At 36.2% G+C, this 18,237-nt stretch overlaps 1 protein-coding gene across 2 annotated transcripts in view; it reads right to left on the reverse strand.

The window, feature by feature from the left end:
- The window catches only part of LOC121323891 (histamine H2 receptor-like), a 29,367-nt gene extending 11,963 nt beyond the window's left edge, over positions 1-17,404 (reverse strand). For both annotated transcript variants that reach the window (XR_005951190.1, XM_041265212.1), the window contains exons 1-2: positions 17,276-17,404; positions 8,450-10,056 (exon numbers count right to left, since the gene is read on the reverse strand). Coding sequence is in view for 1 of the 2 variants with exons in the window: in XM_041265212.1 (XP_041121146.1) it covers positions 8,450-9,582 (1,133 nt within the window). In the remaining variant the exon portion in view is untranslated. The remainder of the gene's footprint in view (positions 1-8,449; positions 10,057-17,275) is intronic.
- Between the last annotated feature and the right edge of the window lie 833 nt (positions 17,405-18,237).

Here is an 18,237-nt window from a genome sequence, read left to right on the forward strand (position 1 = left end):
TGGTGCACTCAGGAATGACCGATTCATGACACAACCAATAACTGTAGTTTATTTAAACATTAAAAAACATGATACTAACTAGACCCTCCTTCCTCTTTCATATTACCCGTCTTTGAAAGACCTACAGCAGTTAGACTACTGTTGCAACAATATAAAACACACACACACACACACACACACACAGAGATATGACTTATTATATTATATATATATATATATATATATATATATATAGATATATATATATATATATATATATAAACAGGCATTTCAAGAGTAACAGCAAAATGAAAAACAATGTACCCATTAAAAATAAAGAGTACATTGGAAAATACAGTAAATCAACAGGAAATAGCTCACCGAGTGGGTCTGGCCTACGTTGTGGCTGCTGGACAACGACATAGCATTCTGAATTATTTCAAGCCAGTTTATACTAGTCTACAGTCAGACTAGTATAAACAGATATTATTGACACACGTCTACCATATGTTTTTAAAAAAATCATAACTATCAAAAACATTCTGGGGTCTCGCTTGCTAATTGTGACTTATTTTATTATAACTAAAAAGTACTACTGTGATTCTTAAGCAATTTAAAATTAGTACTGCTGACAAACTTCTGGGAGTGATGACTAGTGACAGAAAAAATATATATATTTGGAGCACTGCTTATATAAATATTGGAAAGCTGGCATGTGCATCACCCAGTGTTTCATTAAAATGAATTGTATTAAATTAAAGCATGGCATGAGTCAGTATAACTAAATTAGCCAATTTGATTATTTAACAGTAGGTTTCCAACTAGACTAAATCAATATAGCCAAACAGACCAAATCAGGCCGCTAATTATAGCATGGAGCTGCCCTGCCTTGGAGTCCCAGACTGCTCCAGCAAGCCTGGACGAAAGAACAAGTTGGAACTGACTCAGTAACTGACCTGAAATAAGGCACTGCCACATGACCATTGAGGAGAAGCTTGATATGCAGTATAGGGGGAGTATTCAATAATTTATATATCGACATTAAAAAAAATATGGAATAACAATCTAATTGCATGCATGCATTTTGTCTCGAACGGTGTGTGTGTGTGTGTGGGGGGGGGGGGGTCTAAATACTGTTACACTGTTGGCTGTGCAACACACACATTCAAATAAATCTGTTTGTTTATTGATTTGCATTTCTTTACTCAGGGTACAGTACCTCTCTGTAGCATGTTATCGCAGTATTTCATTTCCACAATGTAATCTTAGAGTCCTTGTTCAAGGACAATTGATAATAAAAGAGTCAGTGAATGGTGCGTGGTTTCACTCCTGGAATGTGTCAACAGGCAGTTAAAGTTGAGAGAACAGGCCCTGCCAAAGCACAAGAACCCTTCCAACATTGAAACGAGCAAATTATGATAACTCACATCAACCACACTGCGCTTTCAAATACAAACTATCATTTCAGCTGTCTAACCCAGTCAATACAATACTTAAATAAAACTGTCAAGCCTTGCAAGCATGTTTTTTAGAAGTCAATTTTATCTGGCAGACCAGCTTCCACTCGTATCTGCCAATCCAGTCATTTTTAATTGCAATTATATGTTCTCAGAACTTGAATGCTTTAAAACATTTAATCAAACTACACTGGCTTAATAGAAAGTGTCAGCCAGAAAACACAGGCTGTTTATCACAATGAGTCAATGTAATGCCTCTGATAAAACAATGAATATGACCTTTGATTGCGGTTACCGCTCAAGAGGTACCATTTACCATGTACCATTGTACTGAACATTGTCATTGTCATTGTCATTGAATGTATTGTTTGTTTTTGCCTTTTTATTCATGTTAGCCATTGAAATAGAGATTAATTCATTTTTTGGCAAAGAGGATTTCTACGTCACACAGTCCGAGATTCTATTTTTTCAGGTTTGACCGCTTCTGCTAAAGAGTGGGCAATTAACTGTTTGTGCAAAATAGTATATTCAGCCATATATATAAACCCTTACAGTCAAACGTGCAGCCCTATTGGCTAATAGACTTGACCAAAAATAGTTTGTGCTATTTTCCAACAGTCACAGTATCAGTCAAGACTTCAGACTCTGTTGTCCTCACAAATTTAATACATTTATTAACAAAGCACATATTGACTGTAATAGAGCCCTCATTGGTCACTGTATGGGTCGTTTGTTCAAGCAAAAAGGAATAGTGTTAATATTATTTTTATTAAAAGTATAAAAATCTGTTGCTTTTTCAACCCTCTGGGTAATGATTTTCCACTATACAATAAGACTCAACTCAGTCAATAGCATATATCTCATTGAGCGAAACTGGACTGGACCCTGTGCCAATAACAGGCTCTTAATTAAACCTTATAGGTAAGTGTCTGGAATGACTTAGAAACCACCGCATATGAGTGGCGGTAAGCGGACGCGGCTTATCTGAATATATATAGTGATATATATATATCTACCTATATATTTTTTCTGAATAACTTATTTTTCAAAGTCGGAGGTTAGTTTCAAGTACCACTTGAGACCAGGGTCCATCAGTAGGGCCCGGGTTCTATGTCTGATCCGCTCTAAGGTTCGGCTAAGGGGTAGACTCTAAGCTGGAAAAGGGTTAAATAAAGAAAAATCAAATAATAATAATAATAATAATAATAATAATAATAATAATAATAATAATAATAAACCACAGGAAATACATTAATCACCATTAAAGGTTTGTCTATATTCCAGTAAGTCCTATCTTGTGTATAGCAGTCATCTCATACATGAAACTCATGGCAGATTTCTCAAGTTAAAAAACTAAAACACTTTTTTTTGTCTGATAGTAGTTCCTGTGTACAATCTTAATTTTGTGTGATTTATAATAAGGTAGTACGTGGCTTGTACAGTGTCTCTTTTTAAACAGGGGAAAAAACATCTTCAAGACACCTACACACAATGTATTAACTTTACAAGAGATTGATTTTATAATAAGGATGAATCTTTCTATAAAATAAGAGGGTCCAGTGATGACAAGCCTGCCCGTGCTGTCATCTTTATGAGCAAGTATGTACTGCTAAAGTTTAATGAGCATAAAAAGAGTGCCAAACTATTTATAGAAGAAATAAGTAATGAACTGAAATAGTTAGAATTGATCATAGTAGGTAAAAGAAAGGTCTGAACATTTCCAGGTACTCTTGAGAACCCAGGTGACTCAGCCATGAGTGTTTTCTTACTAAACATGCTGTTCTATTATCTGCCCTCATTGGCGTGTTTGAGCAACACTTCAGGCTAATGCTGTGCATACAGGATGAGAACGAGATACGTTCACTGGCCAGACCTCCTCTCCTTTTGAAATTCCTGGATGCCAAGAAGGAATTTTAATGGTAATGCAGAGATGGCGAGCATTAGTTATGTTCAATATTCATGAGGACAAGAAAGCAAGGCCCTAGATTTTGAACATGCTTGGCATAGGGTCTTCTTTATCTGTATGGTTGGGGGAGTAGGGCTAATCAGAGTGATTAGAATAAATGAATCAAGCTGATGACGATTTGAAGTACATCTTAGCATCTGTTGGCACAAACAATTTTTTTTTTTCTGGGATATTTTATTCTCAAACACATTCCCATTTGTTTTTCAATCAGTAAAGCTATGTTTAATCAGAGTGATGTTTCAGTGATTAAAAAACGCAAATTAAAAACCACCTTGTGTGGGTAGCTCCCTTTGGGTTTTGTTTTAATAGATTCTTTGTAGTGTCCATATTTATATATGCCACTGGTTAGAACAGTTTATCTTGAATGTTTCTGCTTAATGCTCTGCAAAAATAATTTTGTACAGTACCAATGCAAAATATTCTCAAATGCCCTTTTTTTCGAAAACACCACGTGTGCAGTTTTAAGGAATCATTTACTTTTTTTTAACTCTGACACATTGATGTCCTTGGAACACCATTCTGACCTGTCTGAGACAGCCAGAAAACACAGGCTCTTTATCACAATGAGCCAAGGTGACCGGCCACTGATAAAACAATGAATATGGCCTTTGATTGCGCTTTACACATCAAGAGGTTAAAGTGAAACAATCTACAGTATGAGCAAACAAGACACTCGCCTGGTTTAACACTGCAGTGTTATGTTATGAATCCCATGGATTTCAAGGGGTCTACAGTACTGGAATATAAAACTGAAGGTTGAAAAAATGCAGTCTGTATCATGAATGCCAACTACACACTAGGGAGCACAGTGTGCTGCTAATTCACAGTCATTTAGTGCTTTTTTGACTTGAATTCAGCTCAGCTCAAGTGAAATGCAGTTGATGGACCCAACCAATAATCCACTAGATATAAGACTCAAGCTGGGGTAAGGGAGAGTGCATACGATATAATACAAAGGAAGGGGGGGGGGAGATTCCAAAAAGGTTTAGAATGGAAAATGGTATGAACCTGCTTTTATATTATCTTTCTGTGTACAGTATAGTAATTCAAATGCATGGAAAAAAGATAGCATGCTCTGTAAATATACGAGTTCTGCCAATAATTTGTGTACCAGGCCTCTCAAAAGATTAAAAGATTTATGTTTAGGCAGGAATAAAAAATATTATAATTGGTTGCTAAGCTACTTTTGTTCTTCCTTTCTAACATACCAAAGTACTGTGTGTGTCAGTTCAAGTCTTAGTTGTTTGTTACTTGTTATGTAAGATTATTACAGTTATTTTACTTTGTAAAATTGGTGTACAGATGGTGATCAATCTAGTCCTATGCATTGTTGATAACTGATCCGGTCTTATTTCCTAAATGCTTTCTAGAAGTTTCTATGCTTTCTTAACTGGTCAAAATTCCCTTTTCAGTTGAAATTAAAATGTTAGGAAATTGGTAACATATTTTGTAACTGCACTATATTTACACAAGTTGTTGCGTACATATTATGTAATTACCAGATAGCATTATGTGTAAGTACGGTGAAGTCAATGGCACTTCATGAAAGAGTTAATCATGTATGTTTAATTTAAAAAGAGATTCTCGTAAATGAAAGACAGGAACAAAAACAGAACCTGCTATAAAAAATAGAATGTGATTTATGAGGAAGTGGGATGAGCTAAATAATTCCCACAGACCTTTTCCCACAGTCCAAACTGGCTGTTATTTGCAAAAATACATAACAAAAATACACAGCTGAGAGGTTTAAAATAAGTAAGCTTCCATTTAGATGTACTGTAGTTGGTTTGTTGGTACGTTACTATATTTTACTGTAGAACTGGCAGTGCAATTTAGAAAAAAGATACAAAAAATCAACAACACAGTTTCCAGAATGAAAACAGTATCCAAAATCAGTATTCAAAATTGCGGAATATAGTGGTCGATATGGCCCTAATGTCACAGTTCACTTGCAAATAAAAATGCACAAAAGAAACTAAAGGTCACAGATTTAAAAAAAAAAAAATACATCACAGTATCGGAAACTGTTTAATGGTTAACTGTTTTACGTTACAGTAGCTGGTCTCGTTCTCTTTGTTTTTGCAGCATTTCCATCAGGTGAAACTAGAGAAAGCACTGTGTAACTGCACAATAAAACTGATCTGTGCATGCAAGAAAAAATTGCAAAGCTGTCGAACTGCCTACGTCAAATAAAGTTTAATACTGAAGACTAGTGGGCGTTTGTATTGGGAAAACTGGTGACGGAGTCTCGTCAAAATCGCTCAGGACAGATCCATAAATAAACAAGGTGCACACGCACACACACACACACACACACACACACACACATATATATATAATATATATATATATATATATAATATATATATATATATATATATATATATATATATAGTGCCTTGCAAAAGTATTCAGACCCCTGACCAATTCTCTCATATTACTGAATTACAAATGGTACATTGAAATTTCGTTCTGTTTGATATTTTATTTTAAAACACTTAAACTCAAAATAAATTATTGTAAGGTGACATTGGTTTTATGCTGGGAACTATTTTTAAGAAAAATAAAAAACTTAAATATTTTGCTTGCATAAGTATTCAACCCCCACACATTAATATTTGGTAGAGCCACCTTTCGCTGCAATAACAGCTTTAAGTCTTTTGGGGTAAGTATGTAACAGCTTTGCACACAGTGTCAGAGTGATTTTGGCCCATTCTTCTTGGCAGATTTGCTCCAGGTTGTTCAGGTTGGTTGGACGACGCTTGTGGACCGCAATTTTCAAATAGAGCCACAGATTCTCAATGGGATTGAGATCAGGACTTTGACTGGGCCACTGTAGGACATTCACCTTTTTGTTCTTGAGCCACTCCAATGTTGCTTTGGCCTTGTGCTTGGAATCATTGTCCTGCTGAAAGGTGAATTTCCTCCCAAGCTTCAGTTTTTTAGCGGACTGAAGCAGATTCTCTTGCAGTATTTTCTTGTATTTTTCTCCATCCATTCTTCCTTCAATTGTAACAAGATGCCCAGTCTCTGCTGATGAGAAGCAGCCCCACAGCATGATGCTGCCACCACCATACTTCACTGTAGGGATGGTGTGTCTTGAGGCATGGGCAGTGTTAGGTTTGCACCACACATAGTGCTTTGAGTTTTGGCCAAAAAGCTCTATCTTGGTCTCATCTGACCACAAAACCTTTTCCCACATCACAGCTAGGTCACTCTCATGCTTTCTGGCAAACTCCAGACGTGCTTTCAGATGGTACTTTTTGAGTAACTGCTTCTTTCTTGCCACCCTCCCATACAGGCCAGTGTTATGCAGAGCACTTGATATGTTTGACTGGTGCACCATTACTCCACTCCCAGCCATTGAACTCTGTAGCTCCTTCAAAGTGATTGTTGGCCTCTCCGTGGCTTCTCTCACAAGTCTCCTTCTTGTTTGAGTGCTGATTTTTGAGGGACAGCCTTTTCTTGGCAGTGCCTGGGTGGTGTGATGCAGCTTCCACTTATTGATTATTGATCCAACTGTGCTCACTGGGATATCCAAACACTTGGATATTATTTTGTACCCTTTTATATTACTTTATCTCTAACTTCTGTAGAATGCTCTTTGGTCTTCATTTTCCTCAAGATTCATAGCCTTACCAATGATCCTTCAACAGTGGGTTTTTATCCAGAAAATGTGACAGCAACTTTAATGGTTCACAGGTGGAGGCCGATGGTAAGGTAATTGTGTACTCGTTAGGGCAATTTCTTTCATCGGTGCAAACTGGGAGCTTCCACAGCACAGGGGTTGAATACTTATGCAAGCAAGATATTTCAGTTTTTTATTTTTCTTAAAAATATTTCCCAACATAAAACCAATGTCACCTCACAATAATTGATTCTGAGTTTCAGTGTTTAAAAATAAAATATCAAACAGAACGAAATTTCAATGTACCATTTGTAATTCAGTAATATGAGAGAATTGGTCAGGGCTCTGAATACTTTTGCAAGGCACTATATATATATATATATATATATATATATATATATATATATATATATATATATATATATATATATATATATATAATAGGATTCGATTTGCTTCTTAATATCCTGTAAGGAGTGCTGAATATCCCAGTCTGACTGTATGCCTTGCAGTGTGTGTGATGCACTGTCTTTACAGATTCCATCCCTTGTTGGTGAGATGTGGTTAAAACCTCTAACCATGAATGTAGATGCTCCTGGCACTTTAGCATAATGGTTAAGACGTTCACCTGCACAGGACAGATCACATGTAAAGTGGTCACCTGCTAGCCAGTGAAATTACCTTATTATTTTGATACAGTGAATAATTGCCTGTGGAAGACACCACAAGTGATTGATCTACAATTGTCCTATTAGTTAATTGGTGTCACATGTTTGTGAAATAATCGTTCTTTCCTATTTCATTGCATTTTTATCTAATGTCAAACTAACCTAAAAATGCATATTTGTTATACCATATCTAGATTGATTAACTAGCAATAAATGGACTTTGTACATGTTAATATTTCTGGGTTTTCATGGGGGAACAAAACCAACAGTTCTCAACAAGCCATATTTTACTGCAATCAATGTAATATTGTAATCAAATTCCAAACAGATTGACTGAGTTTCCCAAACCCATGACTTTATGAGCACTATCGTTTTTTAGAACCCATTCCACCGACCCATTGTATTGACTGTGATTCTGAAGCTCTGTACTTTACTTGCTGAGCATTCAGTGTGCTCTTTCCAGTTCATCTCGCATGGCCTTTCAAAATGCAAGCTAACTTTTGGGTCAATCCGGTATTTTGATTTTAAATAAAATAATTGTTATTCAAATTGTGTTTATCTTTCTGCTTTAAGGCATTTGTGATGTTGCTTGACTAATCAAAAGAAAACTTAATTAAGCTTTGTGACTAAGACCCTGCAGGACCGAATCATCAGGATCAACAAATATTTAAGGATTACATTGAAAGATAAGAATAAGTAACGGTTTTGTAAATAGGACCCAATTAGTGTTAAACTCAGTGAACAATATTACCTTTCTGTGGTTTCACGGATGAAGGGGTTCTCCTTTCCATTTCTGTCCTGCATGTTGAGTGCTCTCTCTTCCGGTAGGCTTCCCTTACAGTTGGGGCTGTGTTGTTGGTGATTACCCCTGAGGAGCTTTGCTCGTCCCTGGTGAGAGTGGGGGGGGGCTGTGGCTGGGCCCACTTTGTGGCAGTGGAGCAGGCTGCTGTAGGCAGTGCGGAAATCCCGGTTCAGAGCTGCGTACAGGATGGGGTTGAGGGCAGAGTTGGCGTAGCCGAGCCACAGCACGATGGCGAAGGTCATTTCATCCACTTCCTCCTCACTCAGACCTTGGTAGGTGAATACAGTGAAGTAGGGGAACCAGCAGATGATAAAGGCTCCCATGACAGTGGCTAGGGTTACCGTGGCCTTATGCTCTTTCGCAGGCAGAGAACAGTGGTTATTGAGTGAGGAGGAAGCAGTGCAGCAGTTGATTCGCTTGGCCTGTTCCCGCGCGATCTTGAATATGCGGTAATAAGTGCTGCACATGACAACCAGTGGGAGGTAGAAGGTGCCAACGGCATCCACAAGCACGTAACCCTTGTTCAGCTCGAGCCTACATTTGTTCTCCTTGTCCTCTTCGCCCTTGTTCTGAACTGTGAGGTCCGGTGTGTTCCACCCCATGTGAATAGGCAAGAAGGACACCATGAGTGACACCACCCAGATGAACCCCATGGCCACAGCCACACGACATGGGGTCACCAGCATGGAGTAGCGCAGGGGGGCAGTGACGGCATAGTATCGGTCCAAGCTGATCATGAAGAGATTAAGGATGGAGGCAGTGCACAGCATGACGTCCAGGCTGGTGTAAATGTTACAGAAAGTTGCTCCAAATGGCCAGCTCCTGTGCAGTTCATTGACAGCAGAGAAGGGTAGCACTAGCAGCCCCAGGAGCAGGTCAGTGGTAGCCAGAGACACAATAAAGCAGTTGGTAAGGCTACGTAGCTTGCGGTTTATGCCCACGGCTAAGCACACCACCACATTGCCACAGATTGTGAGCACGATCACTGCTCCAAGAATGAAGCTAAGCATTACCGTAGATAGCATGCTTCGTTTAAGGCACAGGTCTGTAGCGGCCATGGTGCTGTTCAAGCATTTTTCCATTCCTTCCAACCGCTATTGTTAGCTTAGATTGGACATCCCAGTTCTACACAAATTAGGCATTTTGGGGGTGTTTATGTAGAGGTGTGCTCTTTATCCTGATGTAATGCCTTGCCATAGGTACTGAATACTGTCCAAGACATAATTACAAATTGCCTCCTATTTATTTGCTTCTGTTGGTTGCTTCTAACTAGATTTGCTCTAGAAATTACTGTATGAAAAACTATCATGTAAGGCAATGTCTTTTTTTTCTTTTTAATTTAAAGGTGTTCCATGTAATGGAAAAATAATCAACAATGACATTCTGCTTTGTTATCTCTGCTCTGAAAAGAGCAGCCTGTTTCTTCACTAACTGGTATCCAAGGCAACAGACTCCCTCACAGTCTGCCTGGGTGTGGGTGGAGGGATAGATGGCTCAGTGCCTCAACATGTGCCTTCTATCTTGCTTCCAAAATATGTGAAACAACTTCCAAACACCTGCAAAAAATGAAAAAGAAAAGTGACAAAGGTGTCACATGCACAAAAATATTTCCATATGATTTTTTACTTTATTTTTTATTGAAAATCCTGAAAAAGTTTTCAATTGCTCAGCCAACACAATTGTGTTTACTACAGTCTTTAAATGTTGTAACATTTAACATAATATTACAAAACAAGCAAAACCAAATGATTGAGGTCCCTAAAGAGAGACGTTCTCCATTTTGGATTTCAGTTCATTTAAGACTGGAGCAAATACTTTGACGATAAACCACATTGCCTCTAAATATTCAGTCATACTTTATTTAAAAGAGATTACAGACACATTTATGAGGTAATGTCCTCTGTAAAAGGAGAACAAAACTAAATCATGCAAAACAAGAAATTCTTGTTTCTTATCTACAATATAAAGCACATAAAATTCTGAAATTACATAAACCTAGCAACATCATTGTTGCATTCTACTGTGAGTGCTTGTGTTATACAGTACAGGCACACAATATATTAATTTCATTGTTTAGGCTAACTAGCTTCCTGTCTGCGCCTCAGTGATGATTTAATTTGTGAATCACAGGAGTGCCTGAACTGGAGTTGAACACCCAGAAGTCTAAATGCATTCCTATTTACGGAATGATCTATAGACTTTTTTTTCTTTTTTTTTTTTTCAAACCCCATTGGTTTTTAGATTTATCTTGAAAGATCTAGTGTTTAAGATTTTCATATCCTGCACCTGATCTAATTTTGGAATTTTTAGGCAGATGTGGATCTTGAATTCAGCTTTTTTAATGTAGGTTCAAATATCCTTTCAATACATTTCTTTATAAATACAATGCTAGAAGGACATTCATAGAGTGCTGTGGTTATTGCTCTCAGGTGGATGACCACAATTCAGTTAGTGTCTGTCACCTTCTGAAGCTTGTAGTAAGGTATTCAAAATGGATTCTAATATTATAAGCTGTATGTTTTTGCACTGTAGGAAGCCCTACAGGATTTGATGCATACTGTACTGTAGGTTTTCCATGCATTTACTGTAGCCTTTCATATTGGTCAGCAATTTAGTGGTATTAATGTAAATAAAATATGTTTATTTTTCCAGAGTATAATTATCATAAGGAGATTCACCATAAGGATATTTTAAAACTTGAAAGTACCACAGTACGATTCCTTATTTATTGTGTATTTGTATTGAAGTTTTAAAGGATGTTTGCCCATTTGTTCTGTATTTAACTTTTGGTTAAAGGTGTATGCTGTAAATACACAATTACAAATCTCCAGATATGTTTTTTGTTCTTTTTCTTTTTTTCCAGCTCCACCCTCCATTATAACAGCTACACAATGATTACCCACAACAAATTGTATTTGCTTTGGGAAAGTCAGCACATTATAAAATTCTTCAAAGATTCCTCATGTTTTTGTTTTTTTTTGTTATGTTATGCAGCAAAAACTATGGAACTACAAACAGAGCTTGGCTCGAATTAAAGAAAAAAAAACTTTGGCTATAATTTATTTACTTATGTAATGTTCACAGACCTGTACAACACATTAACACCAATGTTGGCTATTGGGCTCTGTTCTGAATGGGCGCTTTCACTGCTTTAAGAGTTCTGGATAAACTGGATAATCCTCTTTTGAGGGGATTCAAGGAGATTATTATGATTAAAAAAACAAACAAACAAACAAAAAAAAACACTTAAAATAATCCCAGTAAGACTTGTGGCCAGCACACAACTTCCATCATGACAGGGCCAGCAATTTGAACAAGTTACTTATAGTTCTCTTACTTATATGAATTTAATATTCAGCATTAATGGTTATATCCTCAAAGACTATTTACTTCTAATCGAAATTAGAAAAAAAAAATTACACAAAGGAAAAAAATACTCCAATTACAATTCTAAATGAATTAAAAGATTTTATTATTTTTAATATATATATAATATATATATATATATATATATATATATATATATATATATATATATATATTATATATATTATATATATATATATATATATCTTATAATATTATATATATATAATATTATATATATATATATATATATATATAGATATATATATATATATATATGATTATATATATTATAAGACTTTTATAAACCCCAGCATTAATGTCTGAGTTATTTACTTCTCTTTTAGTTTCTCTATTTGGTTAACCAAGATTATTTAAACAGATAACTCTTCTTGTTCAGCTCTTTCGTTTTTAACCACAAAGCTACATGTAGACCCTCACATGAGAAAAGGTCAATTACAATGACACTTCTTAGCTTAATAGATTTAATATCAACAGACATGGTCTTTAGAGACACTGAACATGTTTTATTTCTGCACTATTGACGGTCGGCTAATAAATGGAGGTAAATTGATATTACCTTTTTTTTTAAGAACATGTTTTTAAACAGAAGTAATGAAAGGCCTTTGAAGTGAAAGTGAACATTTCCCTATTAGTTAGGCAAAGAAATGTTGTCTGCAGTGCCTTAGTCAGATACCCTGCTGGGAAGCTGAAAGGCAGTAAATGAGTGAGAAGAAGTTGGTGTCTGGTGGAGAGAATTTTTTTGATCTGTATAAACCTCACACTTTATACAATATACAGACACATACATTATGGACACATACAGAGGCATATGTATATCAGTTAGGTAAAAGCTAGAAATATTAGCCAATTTTCACTATAAGCAGAAGATGTTGCCAAGCTCTATACTGAGCCCTGAGATCGGCGACCTGTTTGTAGACCGATGCAGCACTTTCTGTGGGTCTCCAGCCATGATCACCAACACAACAAGGCGAGGATTTGAACCAGCCAGCCCCTGGTCATATGACTCGCCCCACGACCAGTACAGCACGTGTGCCTCTGTACCCCAGAAGCACACTTTTGTGTAAACTGGCTGCAAACATGAACTAATATTACATTAATATTGTGTCCAAATAAGGTGAAACAGTGTATAAGAGCCACTCGCCAAGCTGAACAATCTACTTTATTTGACAAAAAGTTTGTAATCGATGTGGTGCTGGCTGCCCTGATTAGTGTTTATCAACATTAAAGATGAGGACCAGGCCACTGCAGAGAAAAGGCAGAGATCGTGAACAACAGCACTGTGGCTTGGACTGCACAACACAGACTTTATTCAATGAAGAAGCTGCAGTCGATGATTGATTTAGAAAACACACAGGTTCCCTATGGTCAACAGTCCTTTAGTGACCCTACTGAATACAGTTCAGAAAACTTCTGGGTTCTGGAATTAGTCAAATCAATTCAGTATGTTGATCTCAGCCAGACAATAGAGAACAGTGCTGGGAATCTGAGAGCCAGCAAATATAATACAGTATACAGACCTTAGTCAGGAGAACTGAGAATAAGCTAATTCAATACAGTATAGAGAACTCAGTACTGATGCCAGCAAATCCTAGTATAGTGTATAGTCTGCAGTAGGTCTGAAATACAGAAATATCTTCAGGCTATATCTGATGAAAGCCAAGGCACTGGGTTATTGCTTGTCTTTATTTTTTTCTTAATTCATTCACGCTTCTCAGAAATCTCTTAATAGAAATAACACACATATTTGCACTTGATAAGTAATGATAACTACCATACACCTGATTCCAGGGAAGTTGTCTGATCCATTGACAATTTAAAGTTTAGTGAACAGGACACAAAGGGTGTCTCATCAAGGTCTTACATCCAAGTGTAATTTGCACCATTCCTTGTAAAAGGAAAATGAAACTGTTAATGTACGAGTAACAAGCAGTGCTAAAATTTACTTCACGGAGTGTAAAGTGTGCCTGATAAGGTTTTGTAAAGATTGATAAATCTGGTCTCATGTGCCTTTTTATTAGAAAGGTTTGCACAACACTCACAAGTACAACTGCATTAATGGAGGAAGCAAGCTTACTCAGTTTAATGTGTGGTGTTAACTTTGTGATGCTAAATCACAAAGACATACCATATATATTTTAACAAAATGCATGTTAAAACTTGTTAGAGGATAAAACCAAACAGGATATGCATTTAAAAAACAAGTCTATTCTGTTTCTGACAGTTTCACTCTATTGTAGCATGTGATGGTATCTGCTAGTTGGACCTCTCTGCAACACTCTGCAGTATTGATCCAGTTGGAAATAACTCAATTATTAGAGAAAAATGGGAGATTTTGGATTGATTCCTTAAAAGCAGGTTGTTTTTGTATAATCTCAGACTTGACATGACATCACCATGAGCAACACATGTGCCAGAAGAGAAGCATACATAAGGTCTGTTGTTGTTAAAATGCTGTTGCCACTGTGTTAGTAAAACATCAATAAAGGGAACCTGATCTGTTTCAATATGCGAGGTCACACAAGTCATAAGTGGCAGCAAACTCAGGTATGCATGATGAAATAGATCATTTCTGCTTTGCTATATTAATAATGCATCACACATATCAGCCCATAATTCTCAAAGTGAACTAGCTTGTAGTATTTTCTTAATGTGTTAGTGTTCCAAAAATAAGCTATGTCTTGCCTTCAGTAGGATGTTCTTCCTCGAATAAAGATTCAATTCAATTATTTTTTCCATGCTACAAAACAATGCAGAACAGCCATGCTCTTTTTTAAATTTAAAAGACATTTATATAGGTATTTCTAAACTATTAAATAAGTTTGGGTGAAATATTCAGCAACTATCACCTATTTAGTAATGTTTTGCAAATTAGATTTGTATTTGTTTTGAAATTGGTTAAGACAGTAATCCATCACATAACCACCCTAACTGTTTATCCACCATGACCAAGCTCTTCAGCAGTGTGTGTGTGTATCTGTGTGTGTTTGAGAGTCAGAGAGAGAGAGAGGAAACCAGGGTTGGATACATAAAAGTGAGTAAGCAAGTTGAAACCACCGACAGCCAGGCGAGTAGCCAGAGTTTGTTTATTATTGAACAGAGAAGATTAGTTCAGCGATTGTAGATCCTACCAAAGCTTTCATACACAGTGTTGTATGTGCTTTGTGCACCACCATTGCTGGTAGTGTCATGTGAGATGTTTAGTTTGTTGATATGTAAATAAATCTTGTTCGCCTGCGGGACATATCAACTTCAACCTCCATCTCATTCTCCTACCTGTCACTCAACAGCAAATGTGCGTACTCACACAGCAGATGGCTACCCTGTCACAAGCATTGCTTTGTATCTTCTAAACATGGGATTTAGGGGAGCTCCCTAATAAAAGCTGAATCTCAAAACAATAATTGTGTGAATATAGTAATTGTTACCGTTGTGACTAATACTATTCATTTATGCACCCTTGCTCTGGTCACACCTCAGTCGAATACGCGACAGACTACTGTATATATATATATATTCCAATAAAACTGGCTCCAAACCTAGATTAGATAGATTAGTTGAAAGTGATTAAAAAAAAGACAATACCACTACCAATACAAGTACTAATTATGCTATTGCTATTGCATTTTTAAAATAACTGTTAAAATAATGATCTATTCTGAATCATTTGAACTGTATGTGCTTTTAAATGTTTAAAACTACAGTGTTTATGTGGCTTTTATTGATTCTCTATGACTTGTTTTGTTGTTTTTTATATATTCATTTAAAATGGGCTCCAGGTCATTTATACATACATTAAATGTATAAATTAAAAATCAATCTTTAGATGTATTCAACTCATATTGTGCCAGCTTGTTTGGTGATATGGATTTGGTGATATTAGTTGAAATCACCAATTTAATTTCACTTGAACTAAGCCTCCCATTACTGTGTGACTAATACACTTTATAAGCAAGCACCACTGCCATATCCTTATATACCCATTGCTTATCTGTCCTTAATTCAAGGACAGAAGGCTCAATAGACAAGAATGTAGCTGTGAAACCTACAAGAGGGTCTAGGTTTTTTTCTTCTCAGGAGAGATTTGTATCCCATAGACAAGGTCATAGACATTTCTTAATTGGAATGACTGGGATTCACACATGTTTATTCTATCCATCCTGCAATCATAAATTCTGTCTTTAAAAAACTTTTACAGAAAACTTTCAAGAGGCAAACTTAGACTTGGTATTGGACTCCAAAAATTTACCATATATTTTTTTTGAAGTACATCCCATTTGGGAGAACCGTCCGACATTCTTTCTGTAAGCACCTCATTTCGTCTTAATAAATATATTAATATTACATTATGTAGTTATAATATATAATAATATAATTACATGTATGTGAAATCTTTCAGCAAAAAATATATTTTTGCAATGTTTTTTAACAGTGTACTATATCCATGTATACCATTCTCACACTTACTGCAGGAAAACTGTTGAATAAAATGCAATATCAGAAATGAAGCAAATACAGTATCTTTCATTCGAAAGCCATAAAGTCACGAAATCTTTATGGAGGCTTGTTAACATGCAGTATATATACAGTAAGGATTACAGAATGTACTTTATTAAATAAAACTACAAATACGTATTACACAGAGTTGTCTCTTCTCTAAGGCAAAAATGACATGTATGTAAACTTTGGGGGCAATAGCAAGAATGAGGTCTATCTTACTAAAGCAATTAGGGATCAATAATAAGAACTGAGGAGGAACCACTAACAGGGTCTTCAAAAGCAGAGCTATTTGAAAATAATCACTGGGACATTAACCACTTTTAATATTCACTGCTGTGAACATTTTTTTCTCTCAAAATCAGCTACCTGAAGCTTTAGAAATGCCACACACACACACACACACACACACGCACACACACACCAACACAGAATTGGTAGAAAATAGGAGTAAAGCTAGAAAGATTATTCTCCAGTGGCTCAGAAAGTGTATTTCTGTGGGAAGATGCAAATCTCTGTATAAGTGCCCAATTCAAACATTACATTTTGTTTTATTAATAATCACCCTCCTAAAAGTTTACCTTAGAGTTTAAGCTCTCTGCTTTACCTTTTTTTTTTTTTTTTTTTTTTTTTTGTAAAGTAACCATGACTTCTCAATGCAACCGAAACAATACTATACAATATATAACTCTCTAAGACAAAATCTCTGAACAAATTATTATTTTAAACCTATTGTTTTACAGTTATATATTTGATCAAGGTTTTCAGTATATAGTAAGTTGTAGCCAAGCTCACATATTAACTCAAATATATAGACACCTGTAGCATACCAATACAACATCAATTGTAGCCATGTTTACCATCCCTTAAAAAATATAGTCAGTCCCTTACCTTGTAAAGTACATTGAGCCAGTCCTGCTAGTCCAGTGATACTCAGTATTGCTTCTCAGTTACGTTCCCCCCCCGACCCCCCACTTGTTGCTTTACCAAGACTGGAGCAGTTTGTGTTTGTGTGTTTAAGTGGAGAGAAGCCTAGTGAGTTAGAGCCTGTCCCCTAATACTGTAATACTTTCACTGAGCCCAGAGAAGGGGCGGGATCAGCTTTCAGTCTTAATACACACACACACACACACAGAATGCTACTGTGCATACAAAGGATTTACACTGCATAAAAAATAAAAAAAAATGTCTTCAACTTTTTTTAGTTTATTAGCTTTTTTATTATACAGTAGGCTATATGTGTGTGTGTGTAATAATACACAAGCAAGTGCAGGAGTTGTGTTCTCTTAAATAAATTGGTTACAAAAGTGCCCTCTTGTAGAGAAGCTATCTAGTAAATCCATATAAAGATGTTCTTGCTGAACTTTATAATTTAAACAGACACAGCAAGCTTGACCTATAAAATCTTCTTGAAAAACCTGGGCTTCATTGGCATACGTCACCAGCATGGTCACTGGAAACATCTCTGCGTCTATGGAACGTGATTTCTTTCCAAGAGGTGAAAAACAACAGAGTTTGTTTTATCAGATTAGTTCATTTGAATCCAGTGTTAAGACAATACTATCCAAAGCCAAACACATCCAGCAAATTGAAAAGACCCTGAGTTTAACCTCTAAATTCCCGAGGTGGGATATGAAAAGTAAATCTTTCAACTTCCCCTTCAATCGTGCAGGCAAACCATACATGTGCAATAGATGGTTTTAATGGGGCTCTGTCTTAATTTACCATGTATGAAAAGCAGTCTGGCTAAATTGGAGCATTAATTGCAAATATATCCACATTTATAAAAGCATAGTTGTGTCTGTGTTTCCTGGGGAAAACCAGAGGCCAAAAATCATCCTGGTACAAATATC

The sequence above is a fragment of the Polyodon spathula genome, chromosome 12, assembly GCF_017654505.1.
Source record: "Polyodon spathula isolate WHYD16114869_AA chromosome 12, ASM1765450v1, whole genome shotgun sequence".
Lineage (NCBI taxonomy): Eukaryota > Metazoa > Chordata > Actinopteri > Acipenseriformes > Polyodontidae > Polyodon > Polyodon spathula.